Genomic DNA, 16,979 nt, shown 5'->3' with positions numbered 1-16,979 from the left:
CATAATTACACGTGAATGTGACCAATGTGGGACGAACTTCCCGCCAGATGTTGAAGATTGATACGGCGCCGTCGTCCTGGTAGCCAATCCGGTAAGCAAAAACTACAGTTGCACGGATACCTTGCTCAAAAGACCCAGGAAGCCCAAACGGTTGAAGAATGAGTAATGGTGAGTTCAGAAACAGCACCATTCAAGTTGGGAGTTGCTGATCGTGGATGGAAAGCTGCAGCGTGAATGAGGCTGGGCATGCAGGCGATGACGTGATACCGGAAGCGAAGTCGGATGGCACGCAGCCGGTCATGCAAGCAAACAAACAAGCAAACGTGGGGTAGGAGCAACAGGCGCCCAGCATCAGCTGCGCTTTCTTCATGCAGAAGCTGCCAGAAGCATATCAACTGGCCGAGGTCTGCTAGTTTGGCAGCTGCTCTGCATCATATCATCTTTGCGGACATCCGTACCATGCACTGAGCTACAGATCAATCGGCACCAGCGGGACAGCTTACCACGTATACTCAGGATGGCTACCTTCGCGTGAGTGCTGCACAACCCCATCACGTTGAGCTTCACGCATGCTGAACTCACCACAGAAAGGCCGACTTCTCCTACACCTCGTACGCCAAGTTGCGCCCGAGCTACCCGCAATCCCACTATGACCTTATTTTCTCCTACCACCAAGGGCCCACGGTCCTCTGCGCCGACATCGGATGCGGCCCGGGCATCGTCACACGCGCCATCGCTCACAAATTCGAGAACGTCATCGGCGTCGACCCGTCGGCGGGAATGGTCGAGCAAGCGCGCGACGGAACCGACTCGTACACGTACCCAAACGTGTCGTTCCAGAGCGGACCGGCCGAGGAGCTGCCTTTCTTCGGCGACACCAGCGTCGACGCCGTCTTGTCGGGCCAGGCAGCGCACTGGTTCGAGTACCCGCGCGTCTGGACTTCGCTGGCCCGCGTCCTCCGCAAGGGCGGCACCGTTGCCTTCTGGACGTATGGCAACCCCTTCTTCGTCAACTGCCCCAAAGCGACGGAGATTATCACCGAGTGGTCGACCAACACGACCGATCCGGACAAGCTGGGCGCATACTGGACACAGCCCGGCCGCAGTATCGTCGAGCAGCTTTACCGCCCCATCCAGCCGGCGGACGAGTTTTTCGAGGACATCAAACGCTACGAGTATGTGCCGGACACCAAGGGGCCCGCCAGCGGGAAAGGAGAGGAAGCGATCCGTCTATATCGTAAGGCGACGGTGGCCCAATGGAGGGAGTACTTCAGAACGTGGAGCGCGTGGCACGGCTGGCACGAGGCGCACCCGGAGGTGAAACCGCGCAAAGACGGCGGCACAGGCGACGTGATGGATCGGATGTTTGACGAGATCAGTGCGGCGGAGGGGTGGGAGGACGACGACGTGGAGGTGGAATTAGAGTGGGGGACTGGCCTAATCCTGGCGCGGAGGAAGTGAGGACGCAGGTGGTACTAAGCGTGGCCAACGTTAGGTTCGGCGAGATTGCGGTGAAGGCCTGTCCGGGCGGGAAGGGAAGGTGGGAAGGGTCTGGAGGTATCGTGTCCAGTAGCACTACTCGATAAGATAGGAAAGGCACAATGGCATGGCCGAGCAGGGCACATTTGCGGCTTTAGGATTTCCTTTGGCGGGACTTGCACATGGCAATGGCTTGGTAGATGGATATGACGTTCATTGTTGTGTTTCGGGCCGTTGCCTCTGCAACGCATGGGCCGGCCCCAGTGCGGCCTGCGCGCTTGGGCTGTCATTCGGGGGCTGGACATCTGTCACCGTGCAACACCCAATTCTGCTGTACAACCTCGCACCCTCGCCAACCGCATTCCGCCGCCCTCGCTTCTGTCGCGCCTACTCGCCCGTGTGCTGCGTCGCATAAACCAACAGACAAGCCAAGAAGATGGTACGCTCGCCCTCCGCTTCCTTTTCCGCTTTTGGCACCGCTCCCTGAAGCCGCCATCCCCCAAACGCGTCCTCCCCGCCGCAGTCAAATCAGCTGCCCAAATCACGCTATCCGAGCCTCGCACTTCCCCATAATCTCTTGTTTTGGCGCCTGCATTGTCTCCTCGCACCCACGACACTCCTTCAGTCTTTTTCCGCTTCGCATCCGCCATGGCGTACGACAGCTCACAAGTGCAGGCCTCCACCAACTACAAGGAAGCGTTCCAGCTCTTCGACAAGCGCGGCAACGGCCGCGTTGCCGTCGACTCCCTCGGCGACCTGCTGCGCGCCTGCGGCCAGAACCCCACAATTGCTGAGATCAAGGACCTCGAGAAGCAGGCCGGTGGTGAATGTAAGTCCGCCCCTGTGCACACAGAGCACCCGCGAAAGCGCTGGTCCAAACCAGCCCGACCGTGTCAATCTGTGCCGTGAACACGCGCTTTAGCCCTCCGCGGCCACGCTTTCCTGTCGGACGCCGCTGACAATTCGTTCGGCGTGGGAAACAGTCGACTTTGAGACCTTCTCCAAGATCCTGAACCGCCCCGGCGGCTTCCGCGACCCCGGCGACATCGACGAGTACTGCCGCGGTTTCGAGGTGTTCGACCAGAATCGCACCGGCTTCATCGGTGTCGGCCAGCTGCGCTACATCCTCACGAACCTGGGCGAGAAGATGAGCGACGACGAGGTGGACGAGCTGCTCAAGGCCGTCGACACCAGTTCCGGCGAGATCGCATACAGGGGTACGTCTATACCTCGTGCGGCTTTGGCGGTGCCGTGACACTGACATGCGGTGTAGATTTGGTCTCGACCATCCTGGCCAACTAAGCGCGACCCGGAAGGCTTGACGGCCGGCCCTCACTCTTCTCCTTCTCTCCTCTCCCCGTAACGACGAACGAGACACACAAATCGGCGACGATGCGGCTTTTGATAGCTTAATTACGGATCCTTGCTTTTAGGCGTTCATTGGGGCTTTACTGGCGGACGGGAATTCTTGAATTACGCGCCATGATCTGCGGGAGGGAGGAGGGAGAAACCACAATAACGTGCGATGAGATGGTGGAGATTGTCGCTAGCGGACTTGTTGCATGTCATGCAGCTGAACGCTTAGGGGCGGCTCCAGCGGCATGGATGTTGGAAGTAGAGTTTGAATGCAAACATTGAGGGATTTTGTCCCAACATATTACCTTGGGCGCCTGGGCTTTGGATGCACATGGATCCCCGCCGCGGAGGACCGGAATCACCTTGTCGTTGGAGTTGACAGCCGTGATGTTGTAGGCCCTTGAGCTAATGCCGGCATTGCTTTAACCTGCAGCTGCACGCGAAAACGCCCCAAACGGTAGACAGTGCTACACAGGGAACAAGAGCACTTCGACGGCCAGCACCAAGGCTCGAAAGTCCTAAGCAGTGATTGCAACTCATGGCGACGGATGCACCACCGCGATCTCACAGTGAGTCCATGGCAGTAGTCAGCACCGGCCAACAAAAGACTGGCATGCCACATGCAAATCATGCGGTGATTAGCCGATGAGATCGTGGTTTGTTGGGCAACAGGGCAGGCGTCGGCCATGGCGTCACAGCCTCGTGATGGGAAACGCTACGTGCCCCGCCAACCCCACATCTCAGCAGTCCCTCTCTGTCAACAAGATCGTCGTCAACTACCTCTTCTTCTTCTGCATCTTCCCACCAAGTGCAAACAACAACATCACACCACCCTCACACACACACAAACCATAATTCAAAATGTCGACCGAGTTCAAGAAGGCTTTCGAGGACGTCAAGAACCTCGCCGCCGAGCCTAACCAGACCGAGAAGCTTGACGTGAGTTCTACCTTGAAGACGACGCGCGCACCTCATCTTCCCAACATTCGTTCTTTCCTTTGAGCGCTACTAGATTCTACGCATGCGCGCGCTCTCTCCCCTCGCCCCATACTGCACCCATCGCTTTTCTTCCCCGAGAACGTCTGCTGACGGATGATGCGCCACAGCTCTACGCCTACGCCAAGATCGCCCAAAAGGAGGACATCGAGGCGAAGAAGCCCGGCATGTTCGACATCAAGGTAAATAAGCCATGCGTCCCGCTCTACCGTACTCCAAAGCTTCATTTGGAGGCCGTGGTTGCAGATCTTCGCTGACGGCAATTTCTTCCGATGAACAATAGGGCAAGACGATGAAGAACGCCTGGCAGGCCAAGCTCGACGAGGGTGTCACCCCCGAGCAGGCCGAGAAGAAGTACGTCGAGCTTGTCGCGCAGCTCCAGAAGACCTACGGCACGAAATAGACGACGACGATGGTGATGATGATGATGATGATCACGTCCTCCTCTCGGTATTTGGGGGAAGGGAAAGAAAAACGGATATTGGAAACAGACCAGGCTGGAAATAGCTGCGGATAAAATAATCTTAGCGGCAATATGAATCTTGGCTTTTTGCTGGTGATTTCGATCCCCTCTTGCTCGACCGGTTGCGCTTGACTGTGGATTGCCGTCGTGGGCTAAGTTCGTGCGATGTGTCTTGTCTTTAAGACGTATGGTAGCGTCGTGCAGGGTGAGGTAAGTCTGGGATTTGCTGTTCAGGAGCTGTACTTGGTATTATTATTTCTAACACCTCATTCTTCCTACGTGGGGCAGTTAGATCCAATATCTGGACGAACATATCGTTTCCTCACGCGCGATGACACATGTCTAACGTCCCCGCTGATGTTATTCCACCGCAGTACGGCATCAGACAGTGGGATGTGGCAACAACAGCACCAGCGATCAGACTAGTCTTTCCTGTGCACCAAGTAGCGCCCAAATCTTCACACCGGCCCAGGCCTCGGCATTTCTGGAGTGCGACCGGGCCGGCATGGGTATGGTACGTCCCCGCGCGGGACCCCGATATCGCTACGGACGTACATACCCGCCGTAATATTTACCGGGCCGAATATATGGTAGTAAATTGTTGCAATACTAATGAAACCGACCCCGCACTTGCTACTGGCTCACCAAGCTTATTGACATTTCGGCTCATCAGGTACCCGTAGGACGCGCAATGCAACGGCCCGCCGCAGCTGACATGGCTTGCTGTGATACGACACTGTAGGACAGCTGTACGGGTGGCAGATTTGTTAAAGTACAGTGGATGGTATTCCGACGCCATGCCGGATATGCCTAAGAAATCGACTCATTCATTTTATCTCCAACACTCCGCTCTCGTCCCCATGGAAGGTGCAAGGGTAGCAGTCGAATTTCCCCGCATCTTCTAGGAAGGGGAAAGAGTACCCGCAGTCAAGACACCGTAGCAAAAAGCTTCGACACTCTTGCCGAGAAGCAGGGAAGAGCTGAGGTAACCTCGTCCAGGAGCTTACACGTGCTAATAGACCCGAAAATGGGGGTAGCGCTGAGACAATGTCCAGACCGACCATCTCGCTTCGCGCTGCGATCGCCTTTGTTAGTTGGCATCACGAGTCGTGTTGATGGCTTGTGGTGATTTGGGATTTCCGTATCCGGAAAAGCTTCCGTTCTATTTTCTGCCTCGGTGCTCAGCCATCGCCGGTCTATCCGTGGACGGTCCAGGGAGGAATTGGATTCCGCCGAAGGACAGGGACAAACTTGCTCTGCGTTTTGAAGGAGACAGAAGTCGCTTCACCCCACTTTCTGATGCAATCATGGAACTGAGATTTTGGTGCTTGGTGACGCGTCAGTTTAAAGTCTGAACTGTACGGCTGAGACTGCAATCATGGAGAGCGGATCCGCTATGGGAGAGGCACAAAGTAAGAACGATAGTCTTGCCAGGCTAAAGGACATTTGATCAGGTAAAGGAAGACGCCCTGGAAAATGCATCTAAAAAGTGACCAATCACAGCAACGGACGACATTCAAGAAGACGGGATACCCAGGCTTGGACGAAGCTTAAAAATACCCCAGGTTAGCGCGCCGCGCGCCCTGCAGTTACAGAAGGTGCTCCGCCCGGCGTTTCGTTACATGAAGGGATACGCGCAGGTCTTATGGTGTGCGCGCCGCTAGGTGTCCTCTGAGCCCGCCCGAAGCTTTTCATCCTTCCTTTGTTGGCGTACCGTCCCATTCTATATTTCTCGTATACAACTACTCCCTTTTGTTTATCCCCTCCAATTCGTGCCTGCACTTCATTTCAAGCCTCCAGCGTCATAATGCATCATGGCAGCTGCCGGGGTCTCGGCAGACTGGCCAGCGCCCAACTTTGTTGATCCTCCTGACCGGGTTGCTTACATCGCGTCCATTGAGATTCCGCTGTTGGTCTTGATGACATTGGCTCTCGCCGCCCGCTTCTACAGCAGAGCAGTCCTTCGGCGGATCCTGTCATGGGACGACTGGCTCATGTTGCCGGCATGGGTATTGCTCACTTCCACGTATCTTTGCATGCCTTCAAACACTAATCAGTGAAGGCTTGCTTGGCGACCGTCACAATCACCAGCCTTTACTCAACCATGCATCTCCACTTGACCCGCCACTTGTGGGATGTGAAACCAGAATGGGCGGAGCAAGCACTCAGAGTAAGAGAGCCCGCCCGCCCCCGGAATCACACAACCCAACCGTAACGCCGTCTCACCCACCCGCAGATCAACGTCATGTTCGAGATCCTCTACCCGGTCGGCGTGACGCTCACCAAAATCTCCATCTGCCTGAACTACCTGCGCATCTTCCCGCTGCAGACGTTCAACGAGTGCTTCTGCAAGGGCGCCATCGCCTTCTCGGCGTGCTGGTGCCTCAGCACCGTGATCCCGCAGATCGACCAGTACGTCGAGTGCCCGCCCGTGTCCAACGGGCCGGACCGCGTGCGCGTCAACCGCGACTGCATCGACCAGAAGGCCTTCCTCATCGCCACCGCCGCCCTCAACAGCTTCAGCGACCTGTGCATCTTCCTCTGGCCCGCCCGCTACGTCTGGGGCATGCACGTCCCGCGCGAGCAGCGCTGGGGGCTCATCGGCCTGTTTTGCGTCGGTGTCGTGTAAGTCTTGTCTTGACTTCCTTCCTGATCCCCCTTCCTCCCCCCTTCCCCCCCCCCCCCCCCCCCCCCCCCCCCCCCCCCCCCCCGGGAACCATCCACCGAAACTGATAAGAACAACAGCATTTGCATCGCCGGCGTCCTCCGCATGTGGTTCTTCACCGTCTGGTTCCGCTCCCACGACCCGTACTGGGACGGCGTGTGGAACTACGTCATCCTCGCCGTCGAGACCAACGCCGGCTTCGTCTGCGCCTGCCTGCCTTGCTGCAAGCCGCTGCTCGTCCGCGCTTTCCCCTGCGTGTTCAGCAACAGCGAGTCTCCCTCTTCTTCTTCTCGTCGCTCTCGTCGCGGCGGCGGCGGTAGGGGGGGTAATCGTGGTGTGCAGGGGGATGTTGATGGCGGGGATGGAGTCGGGGAAGGAGTGGATGGCGGAGGAGCCGTGGGTGGGCAGGATGCGGGAGAAACGCCGTCGCCGCTCGATCCCGGATACTGGCGCGTGGTGAAGAAGAAGAGGAGCAGTTGGAGCATGTGGGGGTGGGGGACCAACTCGACTGGGGGGACGACGACTACGGGAACGACGGCGACTACGACTACGACGACGACATCGCGGTCGCGGGAGGATAGGAGGAAGAGTAGGATGAGTGCGGCAGTGACGGGCGGTACGGGGCTGCTGGGCAGTGTGGTGGATGGCGGCGGCAACAAGAGCGATACAATGATCCTGATGGACGATCTGAGCGGGAACACCGACTATCATCATGCTGATTTGGTGGAGGAGCAGGAGAGCGTTCTTGCCCATGACCATGAGCCGCAGCTCAGAACGACAGACGACACAATGACGACTGAGATTGTGGATTTGGAACTGGGTTTCGTAAAGAACTCTAACAATCTTTCGCCATCTCAATAGCGGCAAGATGTTAAAGAGGGCCGTAGTGTCTCGAAGGGTGGGACTCCGGGTAAGAGAAGTGTTGTTGACCGCGACAGGTTGCCTGTCTTTTACCGGGAGATTAATTGAGAGAGCCAACGATTTGGTCCGGAACACGTATAACTGGTACATAAGGGTTGATATGGGATTGGAGGAGCGCATTATACCACTTTAGCGATCCGGAATAAGTTTTATGTTTGCAAAGGAGGCTTCTTCTGCTCTATTTCTGGTTTCTACTCTTTGTTTTCCCATGAGTTCTTCGCTCGGCGTGTGGAGCCAGAGCAAATCATGACTGAGCTTTCTTATCGGACCAGAGGCTTTGAGATACATACTCAGTGTTGGTAGCCCTATTAATTAACTCACTCATCTGACATAAGCATGCAGCGTAATTATTCACGACTGTCGAATTACAGCCGCAGCCTCGAGATCAACGAAGCGATACGTCCAGCGGCTTTTCGTCGAGGAAGAGATCATTGTCGGCGGACTCACTCTGCGATAAGATGTTACACAGCATCATTCCGTCTGCACCTAAGAATTTAGTGAAGGTAGCTAGTGTACCTGATTGGCGCTTTGTCCAACACGTCATCGAGATTATATCGGGCATTTCCGCTACTAACAGGGATGCCGCAGGGGATGTGTTCATCGCTGCCACTATAGGAGCTTCCGTGTCTCCACGATGGATTCCAAAAAAGCCGGATGACCGCCTCATAGATCGTCAAGACATGAGCCACCATTCGTCTGAGCATGCGCTTCACTCCTCACTCCCTACATACCACACGTGCACTGTATGTTTAGAAGACTCTCACGCCATCCCCACTTTTGCACTTGAGCCTCAGCCTTGTGTCGGGCTTAACAGCAGGCGCGTGACCGCATTTAATTTGAAGCAAAGCAGCAAGTATGCTGCAAGCCGTGGCCAATTGTGATCTTCTATATATCCCCTGCATGGTTACGGGGCGGATTTCGGTTGGATGCAGTAAAAAGGCTGCGGTCATACTATCTCAGCCTCATACACCGTGGGCTTTCTTAAGGCCGCGCGCCATCAGGCTGGCCCCGATCGCTTGAACGATCAGGCTTCTGCTCTGCCACGTCCTTCCGGCCTTGCACTGCCTTTGACCGGTCTGCTCATACCGTCACTCGGATCAGCCACGAAAAAGCCCACATCATAATGGACACCTCCCGCTGGGTGCAAGACACGTGCTCCGCTTATCGCCTGCGCCGAGACAAGTTGCAGGAATACCTGCAAAACACATTCAAAGGCCACGCACCGCAAAAGTTTGAAATCCAGGTTAACAATCCCCGCAATTTCCCCAATCTGAACAAGTACTCACCAAGTGTAGTATCGCAACGACGCATTCAACTTCATGGTTCCGCGGCTCTTGACAGATGTGAGTTCTCGTCAGGCCATCGGGAGGCTATGCGCTCTGATGAGACAGCAGGCTGAGCGAGAGGGCGGGATCAATGGGGCCCGCGACTGTGATACGTCCGATTAGTTGAGCGTATAACCATGCCGTGGTTGCATGAGGACGCATTTTGTGTTACCTCGGGTAGCAACTCATGTGGACGCACTGTATCTGTGCGCGTCCTGATTGGTAAAAGCCCTCAGGACGGAGCGGAGAATGCTTATCATACCGTCTCACGAGGTTGGACCCGTGTCTGCCTGGAGGCAGAATCCGGCCTTGTATCGAGGCAGAATTCGGACTTTGTTTGTGGCAGTGCAAATGAATATGAAGCGTTGGAAAGAGTAACTTTGGCTTGCAAGTGAAGATGCAGTCTACCATCGTTGCACAATCATGGATTCAAGCCTTGTTCAGCGATTTAACGACTCTATCCGGAGATTTGAAGACTATCCAGCCAACTTGCTCTCTACCCATGGGCTACCTTTCAACACAGACGCCTACGTCAAGGCGTTGGAGATGAACAGAGAAAATCTGTTCTGTTCCGAAGACAGCCGATTTTGTCATCTGCGGATTCGGGATTGTGACAAACAAATAGATGGTCAGCCTCCAAGTAACATCTCACCAACCAATAGCGGCATTGTTAACGATACGTATCCAGGCTTCTACGACAGCTCAGTGAAGAGTCTATGTGATCTCAGGGAGATATTACAAGGAAAGCATGCGGATCCATTGTGCCGCTTCGTGTAAGGCAATTTTTGTTACAATCAGGATCAATTGTCTGACTGAACAGATTCATCACTGCACCCAACTCACGAGCGGCTTTAAACTTCACTCAAAAAATGGCCCAGCTCTTGTTCTCGTGGCACCAAGTGATGCCAAGCTACCTCGACTTCCTTGTGACCTTCGGCAACAGACACTATGAGAAGGAATTCCCGTTCACTGGATTCCGACAGGAGCTCCGGATCTCGGACACGTCGAGAGGGTGCATGATCGATGAATTAGGGCGCTCCGGAAAAGATCTTTCTTTATGCTTCAACTTGAGGTCGGTAGAGCAGTCAGCCGACGAGTGGCCATGGGCACCCCGGCAGACAGCAGTCCACCACTCGTTTGACTTCTCCTCAGGGCGCGCGACATGGATCGTGACGAAGGCCAACAAACTTATCGAGCAGCGGGTTCGATCGGCAACGGCTGCCAAGGGATATCCTGAAATGGCAAGATTTGATACCAACAGTCATGCATTCTCTGCGACGATCCTCACTCACATTATCTTTGTGGATTGGGTTGGCGAGAATTGGCGCTGGTATATCGACTACCTGGAAGAACAAGCGCAGAAATTGACAAGGCCAGTCCTTCAGAAGCCAGTGCCGCGACCGCGGTATTCTGAAGCATCGTCGCCCACGAGCACTCGAGACCCACCAACGAGGAAGTCGACGTTTTCGTCGATTTGGAGTGCTACGTCCGAGAAACCTCTCGCATCGCTGCATCGTCTCCCCCCAGTTCGCACAAATTGCGCCATGGATGCAGAAATCCAAGCGAGCTCATCGGCACCTACTTCGAGCTCTTTTGTGGATGCTGAAGAGAAGGGATTCCGCATTGACGATCTCCAAGAAAACCAATTTCTGGAGGACAAGACCAATGAAGCCATGCTTGTTATCGATGCCAACTTGAACATCCTAAGCCAGCTGGTCGAATTCTACAAGTCCGTCTTCAGCTCGGCTGACTGCCCCGAAGGAATGAAGCTCAAGTGCAGGCCGGATTTCGAGAGATTGGAGACTCGGGTTCAGGCAGTCAGGAGCGACATGCGCATGCAGCTGTCGCGGGCCAAATCTATCATTCGACGTCTGTCGGAGAGGAAAACCCTCCTGTTCGGTATCTTGGAGTATCAAAACATGCAGGCATCCAGATTTCTTTCTGAAAAAGCCCAGATCTCGGCAGAAGACATGAGAGCCATGACGGAGGATATGCATGACATTGCGCGAAAGACCAAGCACGAGACGGTTTCGATGAGAATCATCACTTTGGTGACGCTCTTCTTCCTGCCCGGAACCTTCATATCGGTGCGTTTGATGGCTTCACGCCAAAGACACTTTGCTGATGAGACCAACCAGACCCTCATGAGCACAGACATCATCCGATGGCAGGCGGAATCGTCAGAAGAGCTGAGGAAAACTGTTTCACTTGGGGCTTTGCAGTTTTTCATGTCCATCACTATCCCTTTAATGCTGCTGACGTTCTTGGCGTGGTACGTGGTGGCTCGAGTTTTGAGACGTAAAGATAGAGCCCTGAACCGGCCCGTGGATCTTGAATCACAGACTCCCACGAGTGCGGTCAGATGCGGGCCCTAGCAAAGAGCGCACGGGAGTATTGGTTGCAGTAGACACAATAAAAGAACTTTAACTTCCCCGCTGATAGGTTTCTGTTCCTAAACAGTGTCATCAATACGGCCAGAGCGAGGTGCGACTAAGTGATGTATATGCTCAGTACACTTTCTCAGAGCTTGGGCAATTGCAAATCCGTCAATTCAGGGACCACACTAAGTGCTTAGACGACTAGCCGCTAGCTTCCGCATGCTTAAAACCTGGTTGTGTAATGCTTTTCTTCAACCACATCCAAGCCATCGATATCCATGGGTAGCCAACGCCTTGATCATGCGACAAGCCAGCTCTGCGAAGCAACTACTTCGTGTAGAGGCGGGGTTTCACCCCGGCAAATACGCTACCTGGACGGCAGTCAAGCGTCAACTTAGTCCAGCTGCCTACTCGTTCATCAGCTGTCCATGCTTCTTGTCACTCGAGCGGGTTGCCCTGGGACTGCTGGACGAAGTGGCAAATTAGCCGCCTGTGTAACCGGCAGTACGAGACCGAGAGCTCAGCGAGGCCAGTAAGAGCCTTGAAGGAGCAGCGGCGCGCTAGCCTCGGTGAAGTCTGCCTTGGGTACTTCCGGGGCGCCACGCGCGTTCTGCGCCCAGATGCATGTTGGCGAGCGAAGCTGACATGCATGCCAGCACCTGATAAGTCCGCAGCCTCCCCCGCGGCCTCCCCCGCCGTCTCCTGCCCCGCCTCTGCCGCCGCCATCAACCTCCTGGTCTCAGATCATGCACGAACACGCTGTTCTGCACTGATCAGACCTCCTCATTTGCCATGCAACACCGCTCTGGTCTCTACCCGCTTACCTGCAGGCTGTGATAGCGCTGCTGGACGAAATGGCGCAAACACAGCACGAAAATCGACCTCCAATCCAAGAATTTTTGTTTTGGTTCAAGCGAAAGCAGGAATTGGGGACTCGTGGCCCTTCGACCGCCGTTGATCAACCTTTCATATCGAATGCGAACATTGGAGAGGTCTTCGGCGAAATCAAAATCGAAAAGATCTTGAGCGCATTGTCCGTGGACGCGGCGCATGTGCATGCAAGCCGAAGCCTTATCCTCAATAAATACCGCAAAGTCTTCTGCATTCTTCTCAGCATCGGTAAAGGCCAGTTCATAGAGAACTTCATCCCACACGAGAGCTTGAACGACTCGAAGCTACCCTTCCAGGCACAGCCGGCAGACTTCCCTCAGTCCACCGAATCGCTACTTGAGCAGTTTCGCGATGCTCAGTGGATGTTCAATGCCGTATTCTTCGAACCTTACCGGACGCATCTCTGTCTGTCCCCGCAGCACATACTACCGATTCTGAAGATCGAGGACATTAAAGGCGGAGAGGGACATAGCGCAGTGGTTCGCAAAGTCGTTCTGCATGAGGCACATTACCAGTTACCGCCTAGCTGGAGCGCGGTAAGGTAATCCGTCTAAATGGAACATTCTTCGTGGCTGACTTGGTGAACCTTTGCAGAACCGACCGGGGAGGGCTTTCGCACTGAAGACCTATCGCCCGGAAAACGCCAAACGGAACTTCCACAGGGAGTGCAATGCATTTTGCACGCTAATGCGTAATGGACAGTGCACGCCCGGTCTCATTGGCTTCTTTGGAAGTTTCATCCATGGTGACACCTACAACCTTCTCCTGGAATACGCCGATCAAGGCACGCTGGAGGATTACTTCCATAACGTTAGCGCTCCATGGCAATCGGATGACATATCCAGCTTCTGGTCTGGCCTATCTGGCATTTCCAAAGCGTTGGTCGCTATCCATGGTGAGATCGAGCGTGAAGGCGATGAGTCGCCGATTCAACAAGGGTGAGAGAATGAACGCACCACCACCGCGACATGCAGTTCTGACGTGCATACTCTTGCAGATCGCACCACGACATCAAGCCAGCCAACATCCTTGTAGTTAGTAGTGACTCTAACTGCAAGTATGCCTACCAATTCAAGCTTGGAGACCTGGGGCAAAGTCACTTCAAGACGATGGCTCCATCAGGCATCCCTCTGCCTGATAAAGACAGCCACGAAACACGCACTTATAGTACGTAAAGGCACATGCTCTACATCTGCAGGAAAAGTACTAAGTTATTTTACAGGAGCTCCAGAATACTATCGAGGTAACGAGCACACCCACAGCATTCCGCTGAGTGTCCGCCCCAGCGTCGACATCTGGTCCTATGGCTGCATCTTCAGCGAGGCTGCCGTTTGGGTTGCCCGTGGACATGATGGGCTCCAACAGTATCGAAACCTGCGTCAACAAGCCACGAGCGGTATTCCTAGCTTCCAAGATTTGGATTGCTTCCACGACGGCACAAATGTCCTTCCCTGTGTCTTGGACACACTCACGGACTTGAAGTTCAGCCTACGAATCAATGACACAGTCACGAAGCCTTTTCTGGACGTCATCCCTGATATGCTAACACCAGAATCCTCACGTCTGAATGCGTTACAGGTGTTTGACAGACTGAACCGCTGCCTTTCACGACGAAGAAACAACGTGGTGAGTCTGGTGCGGTCTTAAGACGGGCCCCACTATAGCACTGACAGTTATATAGTCGGAAAGACTACCCTACCTATCTCCAATGGCCGCGGTTCGTTGGAGAGAGGCTGAGAGAACGAAATCGCCAGTTCTCAGGAAGAGCTCACCACTTGGCGATAGGCAGGATCTCATGGATCAACTTCGAGGTCGAGACAAGGTAAGTCGGTATTACTTGGGTACACGATTTGGTATTGATTGTGTAAAAAGGTGCTCCTGATTCATAATTCATCATCGATGGAGCGTTATCGTAGTGAGATCGCAAGCATCATGGGCCTATTCGCCTGGATACTCAAAAATTCTGACGAAGATGGCATTGATGTCTACTTCACCGGCTCCAGCGACGCATTGCAGAACAAAAGCTATGACAAGATCATCGAACACATCGCGGCAATATCGTACAGTGGAGACCCAGACCTTGCACAACCGATGAAGATGATCCTAGCTAGATACATCCAGTCACAACATGCGAGTGGGCCTCACAAAAATATCGCGCAACACAAAGCTTCTTCAAAGCCAAAGACATGCTACATTTTCACAGACGACCTTGGGCCGTCGCAAAATGCGGTAGAAGGCGTATTGCATGACTTTGTCAGGGGGCTGAAAGACACTAGTATCGAAAAGAATGGTGGTTTTGGTATTCAGTTCATCACGTTCGGGGATGATTCTGCAGCAAGCGCCAGACTTAATTACCTTAAACCGGGACCGGGTCACTACTCGTACGTACTGGCATTACAAACTCACAATAATGGGAAACGATATTGACAATTCATCAGAGACATCGTAGACGTCGAGCCTTGCGACGGTAACGTCTGGAAAATGCTTCTTGGCTCCATCCCAGACTATCTAGATGATGACCCGGTATACCACGGTACTACCTCGTCTCCGAGGTATCACATCCGTAACAGTCAAACGCTTCAAGTTTCCTCAAACGGTTCCAAGGCTCCGACACTACCAGTGCAGCAAGAGAATGTGTCGACTGAAATGAAAAGTACTTTACAACCATCGATCTTTTCGCACTCCTTGGCCCTATCCTCATCCGAGTTCAGCGCGATGAAGCAACCCTCTAAGGCGGATGATACAAATAGAAACCCATCCTCTCACAAGCTCACCAAAGGCGTTGCTGAAGACACCGTCATTTCATCCATGAGATCTCCGTTGACGTCAACACAAGAAGCCGATTCTTTCCAATGCTCTGAGAAAGGCTCTATGGATGGACAATACGGCACAACGGACCAGACGGAAACCGAGTCCGTATGGTCCCTAGACTCTGTCCCATTGATTGGCGATCAAAGGGCAAACATCTTTACTGAATTTTCGCGATTGCTTTATTTGAGAACTTGCACAGACAGCAGCATACCCTCAATCTCGAAGAAGTTCAATGCGACCTGTCGAGGGCTTCTTGAAGCACAGATAAAGCGATACGCAAAAGTATTGCTGCAACAGCCCAGCACGCTTGAGCTTAAACATACGAGGACGGTATCCAAAACCATCCATGCCCAGGCTCGAGAGATAGTGGGGTGCCTCGAAAGCATTGAGTCTTTTGATGTCGACGATCAGAGAGTAGAAGGAGGACTTGAAAGACCTCCTGGCCTTGCACCGTCCTATCTGGACAAAATCGATGCTTGGCAAGATCACAATGACAGCTTTGAGACTTCAGAAGTTGCTGATCTGAGTGGGGTAGATTTCCTGGCAGAGAAAGAGTTGGAGGGGACGTCAGCTTTCGGCAGTCTACCGCTCGGAAAAACTCCAGGAGCTGATACATCGCGGACACACCTCCCCCCTGGCATTGACCGGCAAGACGTGTGCGACAATTTGACGAGCATTCCAGCGTTCAGAGAGCTGGTTGATCAGGTCAGAGACACGTTAAGGCATTACAGCCTCGATGTAATGCAAACGATCGAGAAAGATGTCACAGCTTGTCTTTCTCCAGAAAGAGGTCCACTGTCAATGACCCTGGAGGTAGACTGGGACATCTTTGGCTTCATCAAAAGCCAATATGGACTGAAGAAAGATATTGATGTGGGGCGCATTCTTACAATCACGGGTAATTGTCTTGATGCACAAATGACGACGATCCATGAATATTTCATCCAAACATGGCCTATACAGTCGAGCCCTCAGGGGTGGAGTAGTAACTCTCTTCTGCTTGTCATCCAGAAGGCAATTTCTCATCAGGAGCGCAAAAAAACAGGTCAAAGTAAGCAATACTTGCGTACTCATTCACAGCTCACGACTGACAAAGGCCCAAGGTCGCGAAATCTTCCACCATTCCGATGGTAATGTTACTATCGAAGTAACGTGTGAACTGGGGAAAGCTCTCGTCACTGCATCGGGTCCTTCTGTAGCACTTGTTGCTATCAGTCAGCAGCTTGCTTGGTTAGGCTGTGCCTGTCGAACATCTGCTGGAGCTGGCCCCGCCTACTGTGATACTATTTGGGCAGATGACATCTCAGACAACAAGAATGTGCCTTCCTTCCATATTTCATACAAAGTTGTTCCATTTGACGAAAAGGAACCGAAGGGATGTTGGACAAGCCTTAGTGGGAACTCTGTTGTCGCAACAGGATACCCTATCGCCAGGCGGTCAGAAGGGATAGCGGGGCTTCAGATCCCGTTTCAGGTCATGGCCGCTCTTGGAGAGATTTCCACTGTAGTTGGAAACAGTGCCGGTCTGATTCTCAAAGGGCCTTCTGTCGCGTTCATTCCTGTGAAGAGGGGGAAATCTGAAGGATCCGAGAATCACATCCAGTGGCACCTTCTCCAAAACGACGACAATGGACCGCTGACATACGAAGATGTTCTGAGCCATAAGCGCCTATCTAGAGATGAGTTCGACGATC

General features: G+C 53.6%; 6 protein-coding genes across 6 annotated transcripts; all 6 read left to right on the top strand.

Annotated features, from left to right (window-relative positions):
• Window positions 1–255: 255 nt before the first annotated feature.
• Window positions 256–1,461, top strand: TMT1 (trans-aconitate methyltransferase 1; the record flags this gene model as incomplete). The annotated part of the gene is made up of 2 exons (XM_066774659.1): window positions 256–260; window positions 588–1,461. 2 exons carry the CDS (start codon window positions 256–258, stop codon window positions 1,459–1,461), a joined length of 879 nt encoding a protein of 292 aa, XP_066634778.1.
• Window positions 1,462–2,127: 666 nt separating this feature from the next.
• On the top strand, window positions 2,128–2,781 carry cdc4 (myosin II light chain; the record flags this gene model as incomplete). The annotated part of the gene is made up of 3 exons (XM_066774658.1): window positions 2,128–2,308; window positions 2,463–2,696; window positions 2,753–2,781. The coding sequence occupies 3 exons, from the start codon at window positions 2,128–2,130 to the stop codon at window positions 2,779–2,781; spliced, it is 444 nt and encodes a 147-aa protein (XP_066634777.1).
• A 915-nt stretch (window positions 2,782–3,696) lies between these two features.
• Window positions 3,697–4,234, top strand: SLS55_003177 (uncharacterized protein; the record flags this gene model as incomplete). The annotated part of the gene is made up of 3 exons (XM_066774657.1): window positions 3,697–3,774; window positions 3,942–4,013; window positions 4,115–4,234. The coding sequence occupies 3 exons, from the start codon at window positions 3,697–3,699 to the stop codon at window positions 4,232–4,234; spliced, it is 270 nt and encodes an 89-aa protein (XP_066634776.1).
• Window positions 4,235–6,398: 2,164 nt separating this feature from the next.
• On the top strand, window positions 6,399–6,923 carry SLS55_003176 (uncharacterized protein; the record flags this gene model as incomplete). The annotated part of the gene is made up of 2 exons (XM_066774656.1): window positions 6,399–6,464; window positions 6,531–6,923. 2 exons carry the CDS (start codon window positions 6,399–6,401, stop codon window positions 6,921–6,923), a joined length of 459 nt encoding a protein of 152 aa, XP_066634775.1.
• Window positions 6,924–10,749: 3,826 nt separating this feature from the next.
• On the top strand, window positions 10,750–13,416 carry SLS55_003175 (uncharacterized protein; the record flags this gene model as incomplete). Its single annotated transcript, XM_066774655.1, has 4 exons — window positions 10,750–11,292; window positions 11,344–11,477; window positions 12,653–13,010; window positions 13,069–13,416. 4 exons carry the CDS (start codon window positions 10,750–10,752, stop codon window positions 13,414–13,416), a joined length of 1,383 nt encoding a protein of 460 aa, XP_066634774.1.
• Window positions 13,417–14,182: 766 nt separating this feature from the next.
• Window positions 14,183–15,811, top strand: SLS55_003174 (uncharacterized protein; the record flags this gene model as incomplete). The annotated part of the gene is made up of 5 exons (XM_066774654.1): window positions 14,183–14,296; window positions 14,347–14,608; window positions 14,678–14,855; window positions 14,913–15,390; window positions 15,704–15,811. The coding sequence occupies 5 exons, from the start codon at window positions 14,183–14,185 to the stop codon at window positions 15,809–15,811; spliced, it is 1,140 nt and encodes a 379-aa protein (XP_066634773.1).
• Window positions 15,812–16,979: the final 1,168 nt, after the last annotated feature.

This window comes from Diplodia seriata (genome assembly GCF_021436955.1).
Source record: "Diplodia seriata strain FDS-637 chromosome Unknown scaffold_3, whole genome shotgun sequence".
NCBI classification, from domain to species: domain Eukaryota; kingdom Fungi; phylum Ascomycota; class Dothideomycetes; order Botryosphaeriales; family Botryosphaeriaceae; genus Diplodia; species Diplodia seriata.
This window is presented reverse-complemented; position numbering and strand designations above follow the sequence as displayed.